Source organism: Lucilia cuprina, chromosome 5 (genome assembly GCF_022045245.1).
Source record: "Lucilia cuprina isolate Lc7/37 chromosome 5, ASM2204524v1, whole genome shotgun sequence".
Taxonomy (NCBI): Eukaryota; Metazoa; Arthropoda; class Insecta; order Diptera; family Calliphoridae; genus Lucilia; species Lucilia cuprina.
In genome coordinates this window covers 40,362,430-40,380,381 of record NC_060953.1, presented here as the reverse complement: position 1 = coordinate 40,380,381, position 17,952 = coordinate 40,362,430, and the positions used below count along the sequence as shown (strand labels likewise).

General features: G+C 29.3%; 1 protein-coding gene across 2 annotated transcripts; it reads right to left on the bottom strand.

Moving 5' to 3' along the window:
- Positions 1-352: 352 nt before the first annotated feature.
- On the bottom strand, positions 353-6,260 carry LOC111687518 (succinate--CoA ligase [ADP/GDP-forming] subunit alpha, mitochondrial). Of its 2 annotated transcripts, none has more exons than XM_023449955.2 (5): positions 6,038-6,260; positions 5,306-5,523; positions 5,001-5,231; positions 791-1,075; positions 353-722 (listed from the first exon to the last, which is right to left on the bottom strand). In XM_023449955.2, the coding sequence occupies exons 1-5, from the start codon at positions 6,072-6,074 to the stop codon at positions 507-509; spliced, it is 987 nt and encodes a 328-aa protein (XP_023305723.1). In that variant the 5' UTR covers positions 6,075-6,260; the 3' UTR covers positions 353-506. The 2 variants fall into 2 exon arrangements, with proteins under 2 accessions (XP_023305723.1, XP_046808216.1); XM_046952260.1 differs by lacking the exon at positions 6,038-6,260 and adding an exon at positions 5,631-5,692 and having other exon boundaries at positions 5,306-5,555.
- Between the last annotated feature and the right edge of the window lie 11,692 nt (positions 6,261-17,952).

Here is a 17,952-nt window from a genome sequence, read left to right as displayed (position 1 = left end):
AAACAAGAAAATCAAAAATGTTTTGTTTAGTTTTGTTTAACATTAAAACCTGAAAAATTTAATATCTATTAACGTTTAGATTAGTAACATTAGCTTATTTTGCTTTTTGTTTATGGGTTGGTTTCCTTTTTTTGTCTTGTCTTTGCTGGTTGTTGTTGGCAGTTTCTTATTTTTTCAATATTTTGCTGTATTTTAGGGGAAAATCTCTTATTTTGTATTGAAATATTTATAATTCTTTTTTATTTATAGTTTTTGTTTTATTTTTGGTTTATTGAGTTTTTATTGTTTGAAAGTATTCTAGAGTTTTATTTTACTTTTTACTTAATTTCATTTCATGACTATTTAACACTTCAAGTTAAACATTTTTTATGTTGTATGTATGTGTGTGTTGGTTGTTATTAAATTTTTTTATTTTTAATTTTTTGAGTTAATGATGAGTTAAATTTATTTGTTTATATGTATCATTTGTTTGTTTTACAACTTTTCGCTTGGCGCAGTTCTAATTCCTAAGCTAATTCTAAACGTTTCATTTCCTTAAACAATTCCCTGCCCATTTGTGCTGGACTCCTGGTGACAATGACATTAGCCTTTTCCAAAGCCTTGATCTTATCACCGGCACCACCTTTACCGCCTGAGATAATGGCACCAGCATGACCCATTCTTCTGCCGGGTGGGGCAGAGATACCGGCAATGAAGGATACCACTGGCTTGGCTTTCATGCCCTGTAATTAGTTATAAATAAGATAAGAAAAATTCTTTAGTTTTGCATTAATTTCTCCCTAAAACTTACAGTATTGTGTTGTGTCAAGTATTCAGCTGCTTGTTCTTCGGCTACACCACCAATTTCACCAATCAAAATGATACCCTTGGTTTCAGGATCCTTGAGGAAGATTTCGAGACAATCAATGAAATCGGTACCGTTGAAGGGATCACCACCAATACCAACGCACAAGGTTTGGCCCAAACCAACTTCAGTGGTTTGATTGACAGCTTCATAGGTCAAGGTACCGGATCTGGAGACTACACCGATCTTGCCACGCTTGTGAATGTGACCGGGCATAATACCAATCTTGCACTAAAAAGAAAATTTAAGAATTTAAAATAAATTTTTGTAAATCTTTTAGAAATGTTTGTAAAGCTTTTGAAACTTTTACAGAAATAGAGAACTTTTCTTAAAACTTTTTTAATAGCTTTTCGTTAAGCTTGTATTTATCTCTTTAAAAAAGCTTTTTCTTTTGTTTTTCTTAAAGATCTTTCTAAAAGATGTTCGACAATTTTTCTTAAATTCCCCATCTTTAGCTTTAACTTAAGCTAATAAAATATCATAAAAGCTTTAGCTAAAGTTTTTCTTAAATATTGCTAAGCATAAAATCTTTTCGTTAAGCTTTTAGAGATGTTTTTCAATTAAATTTTATAATAAAAGCTTTTACTTTTTTTAAAAAAAAGCTGTTATTAATGTTTTATTAAAATATTTTCGTAAAAGCTTTTACTAAAGATCTGTGTAGATACTTTTATTCATAAAGCTTTGGCCACTTTTTATTACAAAAGCTTTTAAATTAAATAGATTTATCAAAATTTTCTTAAAAAAAAATTAATTAAGCTTTTCGTAAAATATTTTACTAAAGCTTTCATTCATAAAACTTTTAGTATTAAGTTTTATAAAAGCTTTTATAAAGCTATTTTTGTTAATAATATAAGCATTCTTATAAGCTCGTTCTTATGATTTCTTAAAAGCTTTTGCTTAAGCATTCTCAAAGTCTTTTACTTAAGCTTTATAAAAAGCTTTTAGTTAAGCTTTTTTAAAAACTGTTATTTCAAGTATCTTTAACGTTTTTACTTAAGATTTCTTAAAAGTTTTTACTTAAGATTTCCTAAAAGCTTTTACTTCAAAATTTCTTGAAAGCTTTAACTTGAGCTTTCTTAAAAGCTTTTACTTAAGCATTTTTTAAAAGCTTTAACTTAAGCTTTCTTGAATGCTTTAACTTGAGCTTTCTTGAAAGCTTTTACTTGAGCTTTCTTGAAAGCTTTAACTTGAGCTTTCTTAAAAGATTTCGTTACTAAAGCTTTATTAAAAGCTTTTACTTAAGTTTTCTTAAAAGCTTTTACTTAAGTTTTCTTAAAAGCTTTTACTTAAGTTTTCTTAAAAACTTTTTCTTAAGTTTTCTTAAAAGCTTTTACTTAAGTTTTCTTAAAAGCTTTTAATTAAGTTTTCTTAAAAGCTTTTACGTAAGCTTTTTTTAAAGCTTTTACTAAAAGTTTCTTAAAAACTTTTACTTAATCTTACTTAAAAACTTTTTCTAAAGATTTTTTAAAAACTTTTTCTAAAGCTTTTTTAAAAACTTTTCTAAAGCTTTCTTAAACACTTTTTCTAAAGCTTTCTTAAAAACTTAATCTAAAGCTTTTACTAAAGCTCTCTTAATAGCTTTTAATTAAGCATTCACTAAAAGCTTTAACTAAAGGTTTCTTAAAAGCTTTTTATTAAGTTTTTTTAACTTTTACTAAAGCTTTTACTTAAGTTTTTTTAAAAGCTTTATTAAAAGCTTTTATTAAGCTTTTTTAAAAAGCTTTTTTAAAAAGCTTTTATTTAAACTTTTTTAAAAGCTTTTACTTAAGCTTTCTTAAAAGTTTTCACTTAAAAAAAGTGAAAGCTTTTACTTAAGGTTTCTTAAATGCTGTTATTTAAGCTTTATGAAAAGCTTTTGTTTAAGCTTTGTTAAAAGCTTTATTAAAAGCTGTAATGTAAGCTTTATTGAAGCTTTTCTTATAATTTCTTTTGAGTAAAGCATTGTTGCTACATTAATAAAGTGAAAAACGGATTCTCTGAAATTTGTTGAAAATAAATGCCAACTAATTTTTAATAAAAACATTTTCGCTTTTAATTGCAATAATTACTGAGAACTTTTCCTTCTTATTGATTCTATGTGATAAATATTTTCCTGTTACCTAGTGTTATTGTTTGCTATAGAAATTAACTTTTTCCAAAAAATAATTAGAACCTTTTATCATTAGTTTTTGTATTAAAGCTAAATAAAATCACTTGTTGTCGTTAAACATTTCCAATGGAAATAAATAAATATTGCTGTTTAAAGATAACTTAGCAAAACTTTTACATAATATGTAGAAATAAAGTAAATACAAACTTTTTTCTACAAATTTATATAAAATTTTACGTTTAAACTGAAATATTTAATACAAAACCACATAATCATAAACAGTTTAAACACTAAAAAACTAATGACTCATAACAAAACACAAGTCAGCTGAGTATTTGTCCAAATTAAAAAAAAATTGCTGTCGTCATTGAAACATATTTGTTTACGCAGCAACAAAACCGGCATTTAGCAATAGCAAAATCAAGTTATGAAAGTTTTTATAGATTTTTTTAGCAAAATACATTTAAAGGGAAAATGAGAAATATTCTTGTTTATTAGCACAAATTTAATGCGTTTAGGGTAAATTTGTTTAATAAAATTTGTATGTAAATCTATACATAGAAATATATACATTTAAAGAAACCTTTATAATGCTGCAAAGTTCGTTTTTTTTTATTATTATCAAATAATGTGAACTTTGATCTGTGAATATAGATTGTTTTTTGTATATATTAAATGATTGCTATAAACAAATTGTAAGAGCTATAATAATAACAAGATTGTATTTTTATTATAAACAAATATGCAAGTCAAGTAGACATATGAATGTATGAATGTATGTGGGCTGGACTTATCAATAGTATAAAAATAAAAAAATATATAGCAATTGACTATCGGTGGCTTTGGAAAAGATTTTATTTTAATTATTTTTGCAAAAATAAGAATTTTTTTGATTATGTTATTTAAAAATTAAAATTTCAGGTTTAAAAACAAATAAATTTTAATTGTTTCTAAAAGGTTACAGTAAGCAGATTTTTCTAATTGCAGAAATCGTGCCATTTTTAAGAGATTAAACAAAAGACATTTAAATAAAAGATTCTAAATATTTTTTTTAAATAGCGAAACTTTTGCCTATTTTTTTTGTTATTAGGGCAAGTGTTTGTTTATTTCTATAAAAAAAACTACAGTTGAAAAGAAAATTATTGTGTCAAATATGTAAAAACTACAAGGAAGAATGCCAAATTTTATTTTCTAATGTAATGGTGCCAATTCATTTATAATTTTACACTTTTGTTAGACAATAATTGATTTCTTAGAGAAATTTTTGCGACAAACAAATTTAGATGTTTAACAGAACTAACTATAGACTAGAATATTTACTTTAATCTAGGTCAGAGTCTGATCTGGATCGTAGCTCAAAAATTGTTCGAATTATTCTTTATTCTAAATTGAAAATGTTATATTCGTTAGAAGACAACAATTTGGTTCCTCTATTAATCGAATAATTATTATTCGAATGACAATCTTGATCGCAAGACCTACAATATCGTGTTTCGTATTGTTCGAACTAGTCAGAACTATTGTATTGTACATGGTGTAGATTTAAGTCGAACCAATAAACTGTTCTACAATTTAGTGTATAGTCTAGGCAATAGCCTAACCAATAGACTAGTCTAGTCCTTAGCCTGGTCTATTTTTGGACTAAAACATAGTCTATAGTATAGTATTGTCTAGACTATAGTCTGTAGCCCAAAGTCTAATCTATGCTCTTGACTAAATTGTAGTCTATAGCTTAATCTATAGTTTGGACTATAGTTTAGTCCATTATCTAATCTTTAGTCTAATCTATAGCCTAACTCATGGTATAACATATAGTTTAGCCTGTAGTCTCTACTCTCAAGTTTATTGTCTAGTCTGATCCTATAGCCTAGACCATTGTGGTTATTACAAACTAGTTTGGTCAAAAGTCTACACTATAGAACGGGCAATAGTCAGGTTCTTAAACTAGACTATACTCTGAACAATACACTTGCCCCTAGTAAGGGTTATTGTTCTACTAACATATTAAAACTTTTGGAAGCTTGACGAAATTCCATATTAATTAACGAAAACAAACATTCAACTTACTCTTTCGGGAGCAATAATACCGGGGCAGTTGGGGCCAACCAAACGAGATTTGTTTTGGCTCAACAAGGCATTCTTGACGCGCACCATATCGTGTTGAGGAACACCTTCAGTGATGCAAACAATCAAGGGGATTTCAGCATCCAAAGCTTCCATAATGGCAGCAGCAGCACCGGGTGGAGGTACATAGATAACAGTAGCATGAGGATCTGTGGCCTTTTTGGCTTCAGCTACCTGTAAACAAAAAATGAAAACAAAATCATCAAAAAATTCCAAAGAATTCCCTTAAATTAATAAAAAACACTTACGCTAGCAAAAACAGGCAAACCCAAATGGGTAGTACCACCCTTTTTGGGAGAAATGCCACCCACCAATTTGGTGCCATATTCCAAAGCCTGTTGGCTGTGGAAGGTGCCCTGTTTGCCGGTGAAACCTTGGCAAATGACACGTGAATTTTCGGTCAACATTAAGTTGGCACGTGTTTGATGATATTGGGAGCCATGACGTACAGCGGATACCAAACCATCTAGTAAAGGAAAAAAATTAAGAACAATAAAACTTTTGCAATCTAAACTAATTAATAGCACATTTTTAATTGGCAACAAACATTGAATACAATCAACAAAAAACAACCTTTCTAATGAATCTTTCTTTCTCTCTATAAAAAAAATCACGGTCATTGACAGTTCACTTTAGTTTTTTTTTTATTACATTTTCTTTTTTAGTTTTTTTTTGTATTATTGTCTTTATCAAGGTCTTTCTTTAGTCATAACGTTTTCCAAAAAAACTTTTTAACTAAATTGTTGTTGTTTTTCTCAAATAAATAAATTTAATTATTAAATTTATTCACTTGCCCTCCTTAATTATTTAACTATACAAATATTTTACACAACACAAATTACACACTTAAACACCGGTGCAATTTAATATTCCTTTATTTTATTCATACAATTTTTTCTCTTCAACTTATTATATAATTTTTGGGAATTTTTTCAACACTTTAACTTAAAATTTTCTTTGATTTTCTTCTCTTTACTTACCGCGTACTTTAAGCAAAACTCTCGAGCTAGCAGCCATCGTTTGTTTTGCAATTGATTTGATTATTTATTAAAATATTACTTAATGAAAAATGCAATAAATTATGCAAAAACTATTTGACAAATGTTGGAAATTTGTCTTTTTTACTTTTCGATCGTTCGTACGCGAAAACCAACACACTTTTAGCGGAGAGCACGACGTTTGCTAGTGGTGGTATTTATTAAATATTTATTTTAGTATTAGAGATGTGTGTTTAAAAGAAGAGAATGACAAGTGTTTTTAGTGATGAGACTACTAGTAACTACTAGCAGAGTTGTGTTTTAATGGTAATGTTTGGGTAATGACTGAGTACTTTTGTGAGAAAAAAATGGTAAAAACCGTTATTTATTTAATAAATTAAATAATTTTGGAAGAATGTTCACATTGAAATATTTTATTATTTAAAAATTATGACAGCGTTTGAAATACAGTAAAACAGTAACTTTTCAAAACTTAAGAATTTTTGTAAAACGTTTAACGGTAACAACAGTATGAGAAGTTGTCATTCTAAAGGGAATGAAATTTATTCTTTTGTTAAAAAGTGAAATAAAAACAAAACTCAATCAGACCTACCTTCACAAATACAACAATTAGTTCAATCGTTGGGTTAATATCAATTAAGTTCTTACATACATATTTGTTTGTGCAAAAAAAAATCTTCGAATATAGGGGTTTTAGTACGGAAATCAACTAAATAGATTTCTGAAATACCTTGTGGGAAAAGCTAACTAACTAACTAACTAACTAAGTAACTAACTAACTAACTAACTAACTAACTAACTAACTAACTAACTAACTAACTAACTTACTCACTTACTTACTAACTAACTAACGAACTAAATAACTAACTAACTAACTAACTAACTAACTGACTAACTAACTAACTAACTAACTAACTAACTAACTAACTAACTAACTAACTAACTAACTAACTAACTAACTAACTAACTAACTAAATAACTAACTAACTAACTAACTAACTAACTAACTAACTAACTAACTAACTAACTAACTAACTAACTAACTAACTAACTAACTAACTAACTAACTAACTAACTAACTAACTAACTAACCAACTAACCAACTAACCAACCAACCAACTAACTAACTTACTAACTAACTAACTAACTAACTAACTAACTAACTAACTGAAAACTTGATCAAAAACCCTAACCGCAAATAAAAAGACAAAGAAATGTAGACAATAAATTTTCAGTTGTTTTGTTATCTGTCTATGATGATTTTGTGTAGTAGGTGTGTAATGTTGTTGTTGACACTGATGGTGGCGAAGTGCTCTGATGTGTGATGCATAAAGAAAGCTGGCATCATCTTATTAGTATTGTACCCTACATTTCCTTTATTTTGGTTTCCTACGCATTTAGTTGAAAATTGTAATTGTTATATCTGTATGCAAATAAGAATTTCAGTAATTTTCTACAAATGCTTCATTATTTGTAGATGTTACTCTATCTTCTCTAAATAAATATACATTTTGCTTTAAGTATTGTATTAATAATCGTGTCGTTTTAATTTGTTAGTCACATCAGCAGAAAGACGTTACGTTGCATTTAAAGTGACAAATCGGTTGGCAAGTCAGACAGTAGTCTAGTTAGTTAGTTAGTGTTTTTGTAAACAAATGAGTAGAATGTAGCAACAGTGTGACACCAAACAAATATTAATAATTCGAATTATATTTTAAACAGAGATGGAAATTTTGATATTGTTTTAGATTTTTTAATTTCACAGAGGTGTGAGTGAACAAGGTGTCAAGTGTTTATACCTAATGTTAGTATGTATGACGTTTTTCATAAGGAATATTTCTGAGAAATATAGAGTGTGGTGTGTCAATGTTGATGAATGTAAAATGTATCTTATACAAGAGACATCATTAAGTTTTCCTTGCTTATCAGGGTACCACAGTATGTTCTCTGTGAGTAAGAACTTGTCTTTGATTTATTTTATAGATTCGTATTTTGACCTACTGATTACCATCGTAAGTGCTCTTGCCGTGATTGCACATGGATTGTTGGAACCATGTGCCAAAGTTGCACATGGTTTAGCTGTGAAAGTAACACCATAAAAGACACTTGTCAAGACAGATGATGTTCAGGTAAAGTATTTAGAATTATATGTACATAGGATAGACATACAGATAGACATGGCTAAATCGACTCCGACTTTCTATTTCTGACTCAAACTTTATAGAGTAGAAGTCTAGAAGCGTAACTGACAGCGACTGCTTTGCAAAAATCACAGTAGGTTAGGTTGATAGGAGGATGTATACTACATCAAATCAGTAAGAGAATTGTAATTTTATGGTTTTGTGAATGTTTAGCTTTACCAGAAAAATAACATAAAGACACAATAACATATTTATGTACATACATATGTATGTACATATATTTCTAGCATTCCCTTCTAGTTCTTGTTCTATGAAAGTGTGACATTTTGAAAAAAACACTCTCACATACTTTAATAATTCATATTAATATTTTTACTCTTTCGCAATTTTTTTTCAAATTCATATAAGGAGTGAGATCGAAAAATTCTTAACACACGTTTTTCATTACATGTTTCAACCAAAGTATTATTTGATTTTTTTTTTTGATCAAGTTACCTTTGAAAAACATGTCAGTTATTATGTGTCATGTCAATTATATTAATTTTTTTGTTAATCTGATTAAAATGAGTGACCAGAAAAAAGTGCGTACTGAAATTATTAAATATTTTCAACTAAACCCAACTTGGTCTTACAAAAAGTTGACCAAGCATACAAAGGTCTGCCGTCAAACTGTTTCCAATGTTATTAAACAGTACCGGGAGAACTTTTCAGTTGATAGAAAACCTGGTTCAGGTAGAAGGAATGGTCCACATGATGTTTCTAAAGCCAAAAAATAGTACGCATTTTCAAAAGAGCTCCCAACACATCCGGTAGGAAAGCAGCTCGGTTAGCTCAGTGCTCGGACTATTTGGTACGAAAAGTTAAAGCTAATGCAGGTTTAAAAACATACAAGGCTCAAAAAGTTCCTGACAGGAACGCTGCTAAAAATTTAGAGGCCAAAAACAGAGCACGGAAATTGAAGTCAAGTTTTATAAAAAAAATATTCTTGCTGCATAATGGATGACGAAACGTATGTTCTGGCAGATCTTTCGCCACTTCCAGGTCAAAAGTTTTATGTTGCTGATGCTCGAGGGAATGTTGAAGAAAAGTTTAGGACCCAAAAGCAGACAACATTTCCCAGAAAGTTCTTGGTATGGCAAGCAATATGCAGTTGCGGCAAAAGAAGCCAATCATTTGTTACAACGGGCTCTATAAATACCGAAATTTACATCAAGGAATGTTTACAAAAAAGGCTGCTTCCATTCATAAGACTTCATAATGTGTCCACTTATTTTTGGCCTGACTTGGCCTGTCACTATGGTAAACAAGCCCTTGAGTGGTACAAGAACAATAATGTGGTATTTGTACCAAGAGAGGCAAATCCTCCAAACTGCCCGGAGCTAAGGCCAGTGGAGAGATATTGGGCTCTTGTTAAAAGAGAATTGAAGAGTCCAAAAAAGTGTCCAAAAGTGTGGTAGATTTGAAACGGAGATGGACTACATGTTCGAGCAAAGTGACAGAAAGCACTATAAAAACGTTAATGGAAGGGTTTCCGAAAAGGGTTCAAAATTTCATCACTAGTGATTAAAACTATAAAAATATTTTTTTTGTAAATTGTATTAATAATTTGAATCAAATAAAAAAAAATAAAGCTGTAAGTTTAGTGGTTTCTTTTTTATAAACATAGATGTATGTTAAGAATTTCTCGATCTCACTCCTTATATTTTTTTTACTATGAGTATAAATATATGAAAATATTGTGGGTTCATTCCCTGACGAAAAAAAGTACAAGGCCATACATTAAAGGGCCCTCTTAGAGACAATTTAAATAACAACCTAGTACGTTCCTAAAAGGCAAGAATAAATATAACTATAGACTAGACTTCAGATTATACTATATAATAGACTATAGCCTAGACTATAGACTAAACTATAGACTAGACTATAGACTAGACTATAGACTAGACTATAGACTAAACTATAGACTAGACTGTAGACTAGACTATAGACTAGACTATAGACAAGACTATAGACTAGACTATAGACAATAGACTAGACTATAGACTAGACTATAGACTAGACTATAGACTAGACTATAGACTAGACTAATAGACTAGACTATAGACTAGACTATAGACTAGACTATAGACTAGACTATAGACTAGACTATAGACTAGACTATAGACTAGACTATAGACAAGACTATAGACAAGACTAAAGACTAGACTGTAGGCTAGACTATAGACTAGACTATAGACTAGACTATAGACAATAGACTAGACTATAGACTAGACTATAGACTAGGCTATATAGACACTATAGACTAACTACTATAGAGACTATAGACTAGACTATAGACTAGACTATAGACTAGACTATAGACTATACTATAGACTAGACTAGGGACTATAGTAGACTAGACTATAGACTAGACTATAGACTAGACTATAGACTAGACTATAGACTAGACTAGACTATAGACATAATAGACTAGACTAACTATAGACTAGACTATAGACTAGACTAGACTATAGACTAGACTATAGACTAGACTATAGACTAGACTATAGACTAGACTATAGACTAGACTATAGACTAGACTATAGACTAGACTATAGACTAGACTATAGACTAGACTATAGACTAGACTATAGACTAGACTATAGACTAGACTATAGACTAGACTATAGACTAGACTATAGACTAGACTATAGACTAGACTATAGACTAGACTATAGACTAGACTATAGACTAGACTATAGACTAGACTATAGACTAGACTATAGACTAGACTATAGACTAGACTATAGACTAGACTATAGACTAGACTATAGACTAGACTATAGACTAGACTATAGACTAGACTATAGACTAGACTATAACTAGACTATAGACTAGACTATAGACTAGACTATAGACTAGACTATAGACTAGACTATAGACTAGACTATAGACTAGACTATAGACTAGACTATAGACTAGACTATAGACTAGACTATAGACTAGACTATAGACTAGACTATAGACTAGACTATAGACTAGACTATAGACTAGACTATAGACTAGACTATAGACTAGACTATAGACTAGACTATAGACTAGACTATAGACTAGACTATAGACTAGACTATAGACTAGACTATAGACTAGACTATAGACTAGACTATAGACTAGACTATAGACTAGACTATAGACTAGACTATAGACTAGACTATAGACTAGACTATAGACTAGACTATAGACTAGACTATAGACTAGACTATAGACTAGACTATAGACTAGACTATAGACTAGACTATAGACTAGACTATAGACTAGACTATAGACTAGACTATAGACTAGACTATAGACTAGACTATAGACTATAGACTAGGCTTTAGACTAGACTTTATACTAGACTATAGACTAGATTATACTATTTAAAGTACTGTTCTAAGGCCTTTTCTTAGGCTTCTATCGAATCAGATTTTTCTCTTACAATTAAATATTTATTGTTGTTAATAATGTATATTTGTTTTGATCGCGTGCTTGTATTGTTGTTGTTTTTAATAATTGTTGTTGTTGATGTAGTTCTATTCAACTTACTAGAACCCTCATGTTGATTTGTTTTGCAGATCATCGATGTTGCTTTTGCACTGATCGTGTTGATGATGGTAATGATCACAATACTAATAATGATGATGATATTTTTATTTTATCGTCTATATATATTTTTTTGTTTTCTACATATATACATTTTGTTATTGTTGTTGTTGTTGCTGTTGTTTTCATATTAGATCTTTAGAAAGATGTTTATATATTTTTTGTGGCTCTTTTGTTTTTTAGTTGTCTCGTGCACTTAATAACGTTGGTTCAGTTAGTTCATTTCATTCTGATTCGTTTAAATATATTTGCTCTCTACTCGAGTTTGACGAAAAAAAGAAATGTTTGGAAAATCTTATTAAGAAATACTATTTAAGATAAAAAAATATTATATATTTTAAAAGAAATTAAAAAAAATTAAATATTGAAAGTTTTTAAAGTGTTTAAGTGTTAAAGTTGTTATTTTAAAAAGTTTTAATTTAATTTTGTCAAAATTTCGGAACAACAAGAAGATCTTAGACCTCTGGAGAAAGTAAGTTAATATTTTCCGATATTTTTTTTCTTGAAATGTTTTGTATCTATGGAAATTTTTCTTTAAATCTTTGGGAATACATTATATATTTTTTTAAATAAACAAATACATAAAAAATAAAACGAAATAGATAAAACAAAATTTTATATATAGGGATTGTTTTAGCAAACAAATTTTGTTAAAAAAATGTCACATTTTGACCTTGTCTTTTTTTTTGTTAAAATTTGTTTATTTGTTCTTTTGAAAATTGAATTAAAAAAAAAACTATTGTTTAATTTTGTTCGTCAACTATTGGTTTATTTATTCATTTATTTCTTGGAAACATTTTTTTCTTTAAATTGTTTTGTTATATTTTTTATGCATTTGTAATTTATATTTATTAATTTTTTTAATAAGAATTTCTTTATATATGTAAAAGAAAATTTTAATTTAAAATATATGAGCACACAATAGGCATGACATCTTTTCTTAGTGTCAGATCATCTTTAGAAACAAAAACAAATTTCAATTAAGCAGAAAAATATTTATTTAATTGTCTTTGTGGTTTTAAAGATTTCTTTGCATATATCTTAAGGCCACTTCACACGATCTCACTTTACGTACGTTAAGTCTAATGAAAAAAAAGTAAAAGGAAATTTTATCCGTATAACAAAAAAGAGAATAAAAGTTTGGCATAAAACAATAACAGAGAAAGATGGAAACAGCTGTTTCACTTTTTTGTATGTGTTTATACATAAAACAAGTATGAATGTATAGTCGGACCATATGTTACCCTACACCTGTCGGTATGTATGTTAAAAATGGGGATTATTTAAAAAAATAAAACATTTGGTTTGTTTTTTACTTTTATTTTGGCAAAAAAAGAATTTTTTACAAGAGGGCTCAAAGGGGAGTAGGGCAAAATATGGCCCTATCCTTAAAAATGTTGGTAGGGGGAGTTAAGTCTTCTTAAATATTGTTTATGTAGAATTTAAAAGTGTTATTAGTGTTTGTAAGTGAATTTTGACCTTTAAGTCACTTTCTGAAGGGGAGTTTGTATGGGGGATAGGGTCAAATGAAGCCCGATCATTACAAAAATCGGTAGTGTCATTTAAAGTTCTATAAAACTAAGTTTTGTCGAATTTTGTTAACATAATAGATCATTTTAAATTAATTATAAGCCAAAAAGGTACGGTTGTATGGGGGCTAGTCGAAATAATGACTGATTTTTACCATTTTCAATAGCCTTCATCCTTGGGCCAAAAGAAGCGTGTGTGCTAAATTTCATCTAATTATCTTCAAAATTGCGACCTGTACCTTGCGCACAAGGTTTACATGGACAGCCAGCCAGACGGACGGACGGACATAGCATAATCGACTCAGAAAATGATTCTAAGCCGATTGGTATACTTTAAGGTGGGTATAGGACGAATATTTTTCTATGTTACAAACATCAGGACAAACCCAATATACCCTCCCCACTAAAGTGGTGTAGGGTATAAATGCATCCCTGATCTAATGCAACCTGCTTGTATTTTGAATCATTTCGAAAAATTAAAAGAGCCATACGACTGTCAAATTTTCCATTCATATTCTCTCTCATAGTGTGATGCTTTCATTACACATTGCGTTTAGACGATACCATCCGTACTCTTCTACACAAAATGTTGACAGATCATATTACTTGTGTGATCGTGTAAAGCCGGCTTTAGTTGATAATAATTGTAGTTAATTGGAAGAGTTGAAATTTAAATTATTATTAATGCGATCAAGTTGAGTATTATTATTTATTAGGGACACTCTAAAACAAAAGCCAATTTTATGTAAATATGAAATAATTTAAAAAAAAATTTACTGGAAAATAATCACGAACTTGTTTGGATTCTTTGAAAACTCATGATTTTTTCAAATTGCTTTGAACTTTCAAATTGAAATATAATTATTTTGTTGTGAAAATAATTATATTTCAATTAATCGTTCTAAAATGTATAATTGCCATAAACATATAAAGGTTTACTATAATTAAAATATTGATTAAATTGAATAAAAATAACAATTATTTGTTTGAGACAACAATATATTGTTAAAAAAAAAAACATAAAATAGTTATCCTAACCCTAACAAACCATGTTTTTTCTCTGAGTGTATATCTGAATCAAGGGAAGTTAGGCTAAAATTAGTTGATTATTGAAATAGAATCTTTTGATTACTGATCCTCTACTCTTCGGATAAAATATTTATAGTAGATATGCGTCACTCTCTGTGAGGATGACTACTATGCAACGTTCTTTAGGCTGAGGTATTGGATGAGATACTATAGAGTATATGGAGGAAATATCCGAATTTATACAGACCGTAAACCATCTAAAGATATAGAGAAAGATTTATCTGATGTCTACACGACTTCAATATTGGTTTGTGCAACATTCGAATCGAAGCTGATCTATGATCTAAATTTGGTAATGTTATTGTTACTAGCAAAATCAAGTTTCAGTCTCGATGACTATACACACCGAGAGAGGACGATTGTTTGATCTATTCAAGTTTCAAAACAGGATCTATTTTAGACCCATTTTATGTCTATTGACTGGTCTGTGGTGAACTCAATTGAATTGTTTACTAGTCTATGAACTATCTATTATAAGCCCTAGTATTGGAACTAGTTTATGAAGTATCCTATTGATTAGTATTTGAAATAATCTATCAACTGGACTATAATCTCTCCTATGAATCAGACTATTGACTAGTCTCGGAACTAGTCTATTAACCATTCTATTACCTGGTCTATTGAGTACTCTATTGATTAGTATTTTGATTTGTCCCTGGACTTAAGAAGCTTAACTAGTCGATAGTATAGTCTATAGACTAGTTTGTGAACTAGTCTATTGATAGTTCTTAGGATTATCATAATAAAGTCAATATTCTAGTCTTTTGATTAGTCTATATTGAATGGTTTATCAACTCTGAAATTCTATGAATTGTGAGGATGTAAACACCCAGGCCACTAAAGAGCATGAACAGGCTACTAAATGGCATGAACAAGAACTATGTATAATGATCGAAAAAGGATATATATTGTACGTAATTCCTAACAATTTTTCAATTAGAATTCTAGAGGGATGTTATATCCAAAGTAATATCTCTTTCAAGATATTTGTGTTTAATTTTGACGAAAACTCAATTTTAACATAAAAAGTCGTCTAGAGTTTGACCGTTCGTCTGAATCTGCTCCTATGTGTCCACATAGATTACGTACCGTTATACTAACTTCAGACTTTCATATTTTGAGTAGGGTTCTTGTCCTACTTTCGTTAGGGTCATCTAATGCGACCCAGACATCGCACCTCAGTTTTGACGAAAACTCAGGCAATGACATAGAAAGTCCTCTAGAGTTTTACTGTTCTCTATATCCGTCTGAATGTGCTCCTTTGTGTCCACATAGATTACGTATCATAATACTTATTTCAGACTTTCATATATTGAGTAGGGTTCTCGTCCTACTCTCGTTAGGGTCATTCCATGCGATCCAGACACCTCCCTCAGTTTAGAGCCTTCAATCAGCCTGAATCTGCTCCTGTGTGTACTCATAGATTACGTAAAGTTATTCTAACTTTAGATTTTCGTATTTTGGGTAGGGTTCTTGTCCTGCTCACGTTTTGAGACATCCCCTCCTCAGTTTAGAGCCATCTGTGTGACAACGGATATTAGCTCTAGTGTTTGCCCTATAATTGCTTTTAGTCAGTTCGCCTAAAGTTAAAAGTCAATCGATTGTCTTCAATTAGTGGAATATCTATGTACCAACATTCATAATCTGGATTAAACTCCCAGCAATAATTTAATATTATACTTTTTGTTCATAGAAGTCCGATAGATTATTTTATGCCTATGGCTCTCCTATATAGCTCTTGTTGATGCCATCCTCTATCACTATCTTAATTTCTGATCAAGGATTAAACCTAAGAACTTAACTCTGTTGGTTACCGACATTTACTTGCCTAGGCAACAGGTTCTTAGCCAATCTTCACCATGTTATCATTCTGGTTCTTCGGTTGAGCTCAGCTTATGTCCGAGTTCAGCTCTCTCCTACCTTTATACACAAGTAATTTAGATCCTTCCCCTAAGCAGGTGGTATTGCCTCCATCTCTTTTCTTTTTCAGACTGAGATATAAATCTCATCTGGCTAATCTTTGGCTATTAACAATAATGAAAAATAATAAATTTTTTTCATATTTACTTAGTACCTACTGCTGATTCAGTCCCCAAAACGTATGATTAATATTTAATTATATTTTCAATAATATCGCTCATACTAAATAAATCCTTTGCAAGATAATAGAAATTTAAAACCCATAAAATTAAATAAATATAGAAATACAATAAATATTGATTATAAAAATACTCTTAATAAACATTTACAATTTATACATTTTACTGGCATATTTCTTAACAAAAATCTATTTTATAGCCACTGTCGGAATAAGTGCCAAAAAAATATATAAAAAACCACTTTAAAAACACCAGTTAAAACAGTTAATTAAAACAGAAAAAATCTCCTTTTACTTAAAAACACAAAAATGTAATACAACACCATCATATTTTTGCCCAATACTGATATTTTCTTTAAACAAATTTATCGTCAACATTCTAACAATAATAATAATAAAGAAAAATGCAAACATTTATAAATGCAGTGTCTATGTCGTAGCCAAAAATAAGAATTTGATTTAAAAACCCTCAACTCAAGCGTAATATTTTTTGGCACTAAACAAAGTGATAAAATTGTAAAAAAAAGAACATTTAAGTATTATTAAAGCTTTTTAACATTTAAATGTATGTCTAACTAGATAAAAAACACATAATTAAAAAATTAAATTTTTGTATTTTTCAAATTTTATTACCAATTTGTGTGTGAGCTTTTTTTTCTCTCTCTCTCTCTCTCTGTATTTGTTGTTATATTTAGCATGTCAATTTAATTGCAAAAAATTTGTAAGGTAATCAATAAATACATATGTATATGATTTTTGTTTAAGATTTTCAGCATGTTAACAAATTATTATTGATATATTTAATTGTTGACAAATGAACACTGGTTAACAAAAAATTATATTATATAAAGAAATTTTAAAATTTAATTCCTGACAAAAAAGTTTTAAAAGTTAGTGAAAAAGGAAAATCATCGTAAATGACAAAGGTTGAGGGAACGGTTAAGTTAAAATTTTTAAATTGTGCTTAGTTTTACATTTGACAGTATTTTCATTTCTTATCATTTTTTTATGGTTGCACCGTGTAATCTCGTTTTCAAGTTTCTCTCTTAATGTTTTTTTATTTAAACAGCTTTATATTAACCCGGTTTAATTTACTTGTCTTAATATTTTGTCATCGTTGATCTTTTTTAATAGCAGAAAGATTTGGGTTTGCTTTGTTGTAAGAACACTTGTGGCCATTAATCAATATTGGTTTTAGTGATCATTTAAACTAATACAACTGGTATGAAATTATTCAAATAAAAAGTTTAATTTTATAGATAGATAGATAGATAGATAGATAGATAGATAGATAGATAGATAGATAGATACATAGATAGATAGATAGATAGATAGATAGATAGATAGATAGATAGACAGATAGATAGATAGATAGATAGATAGATAGATAGATAGATAGATAGATAGATAGATAGATAG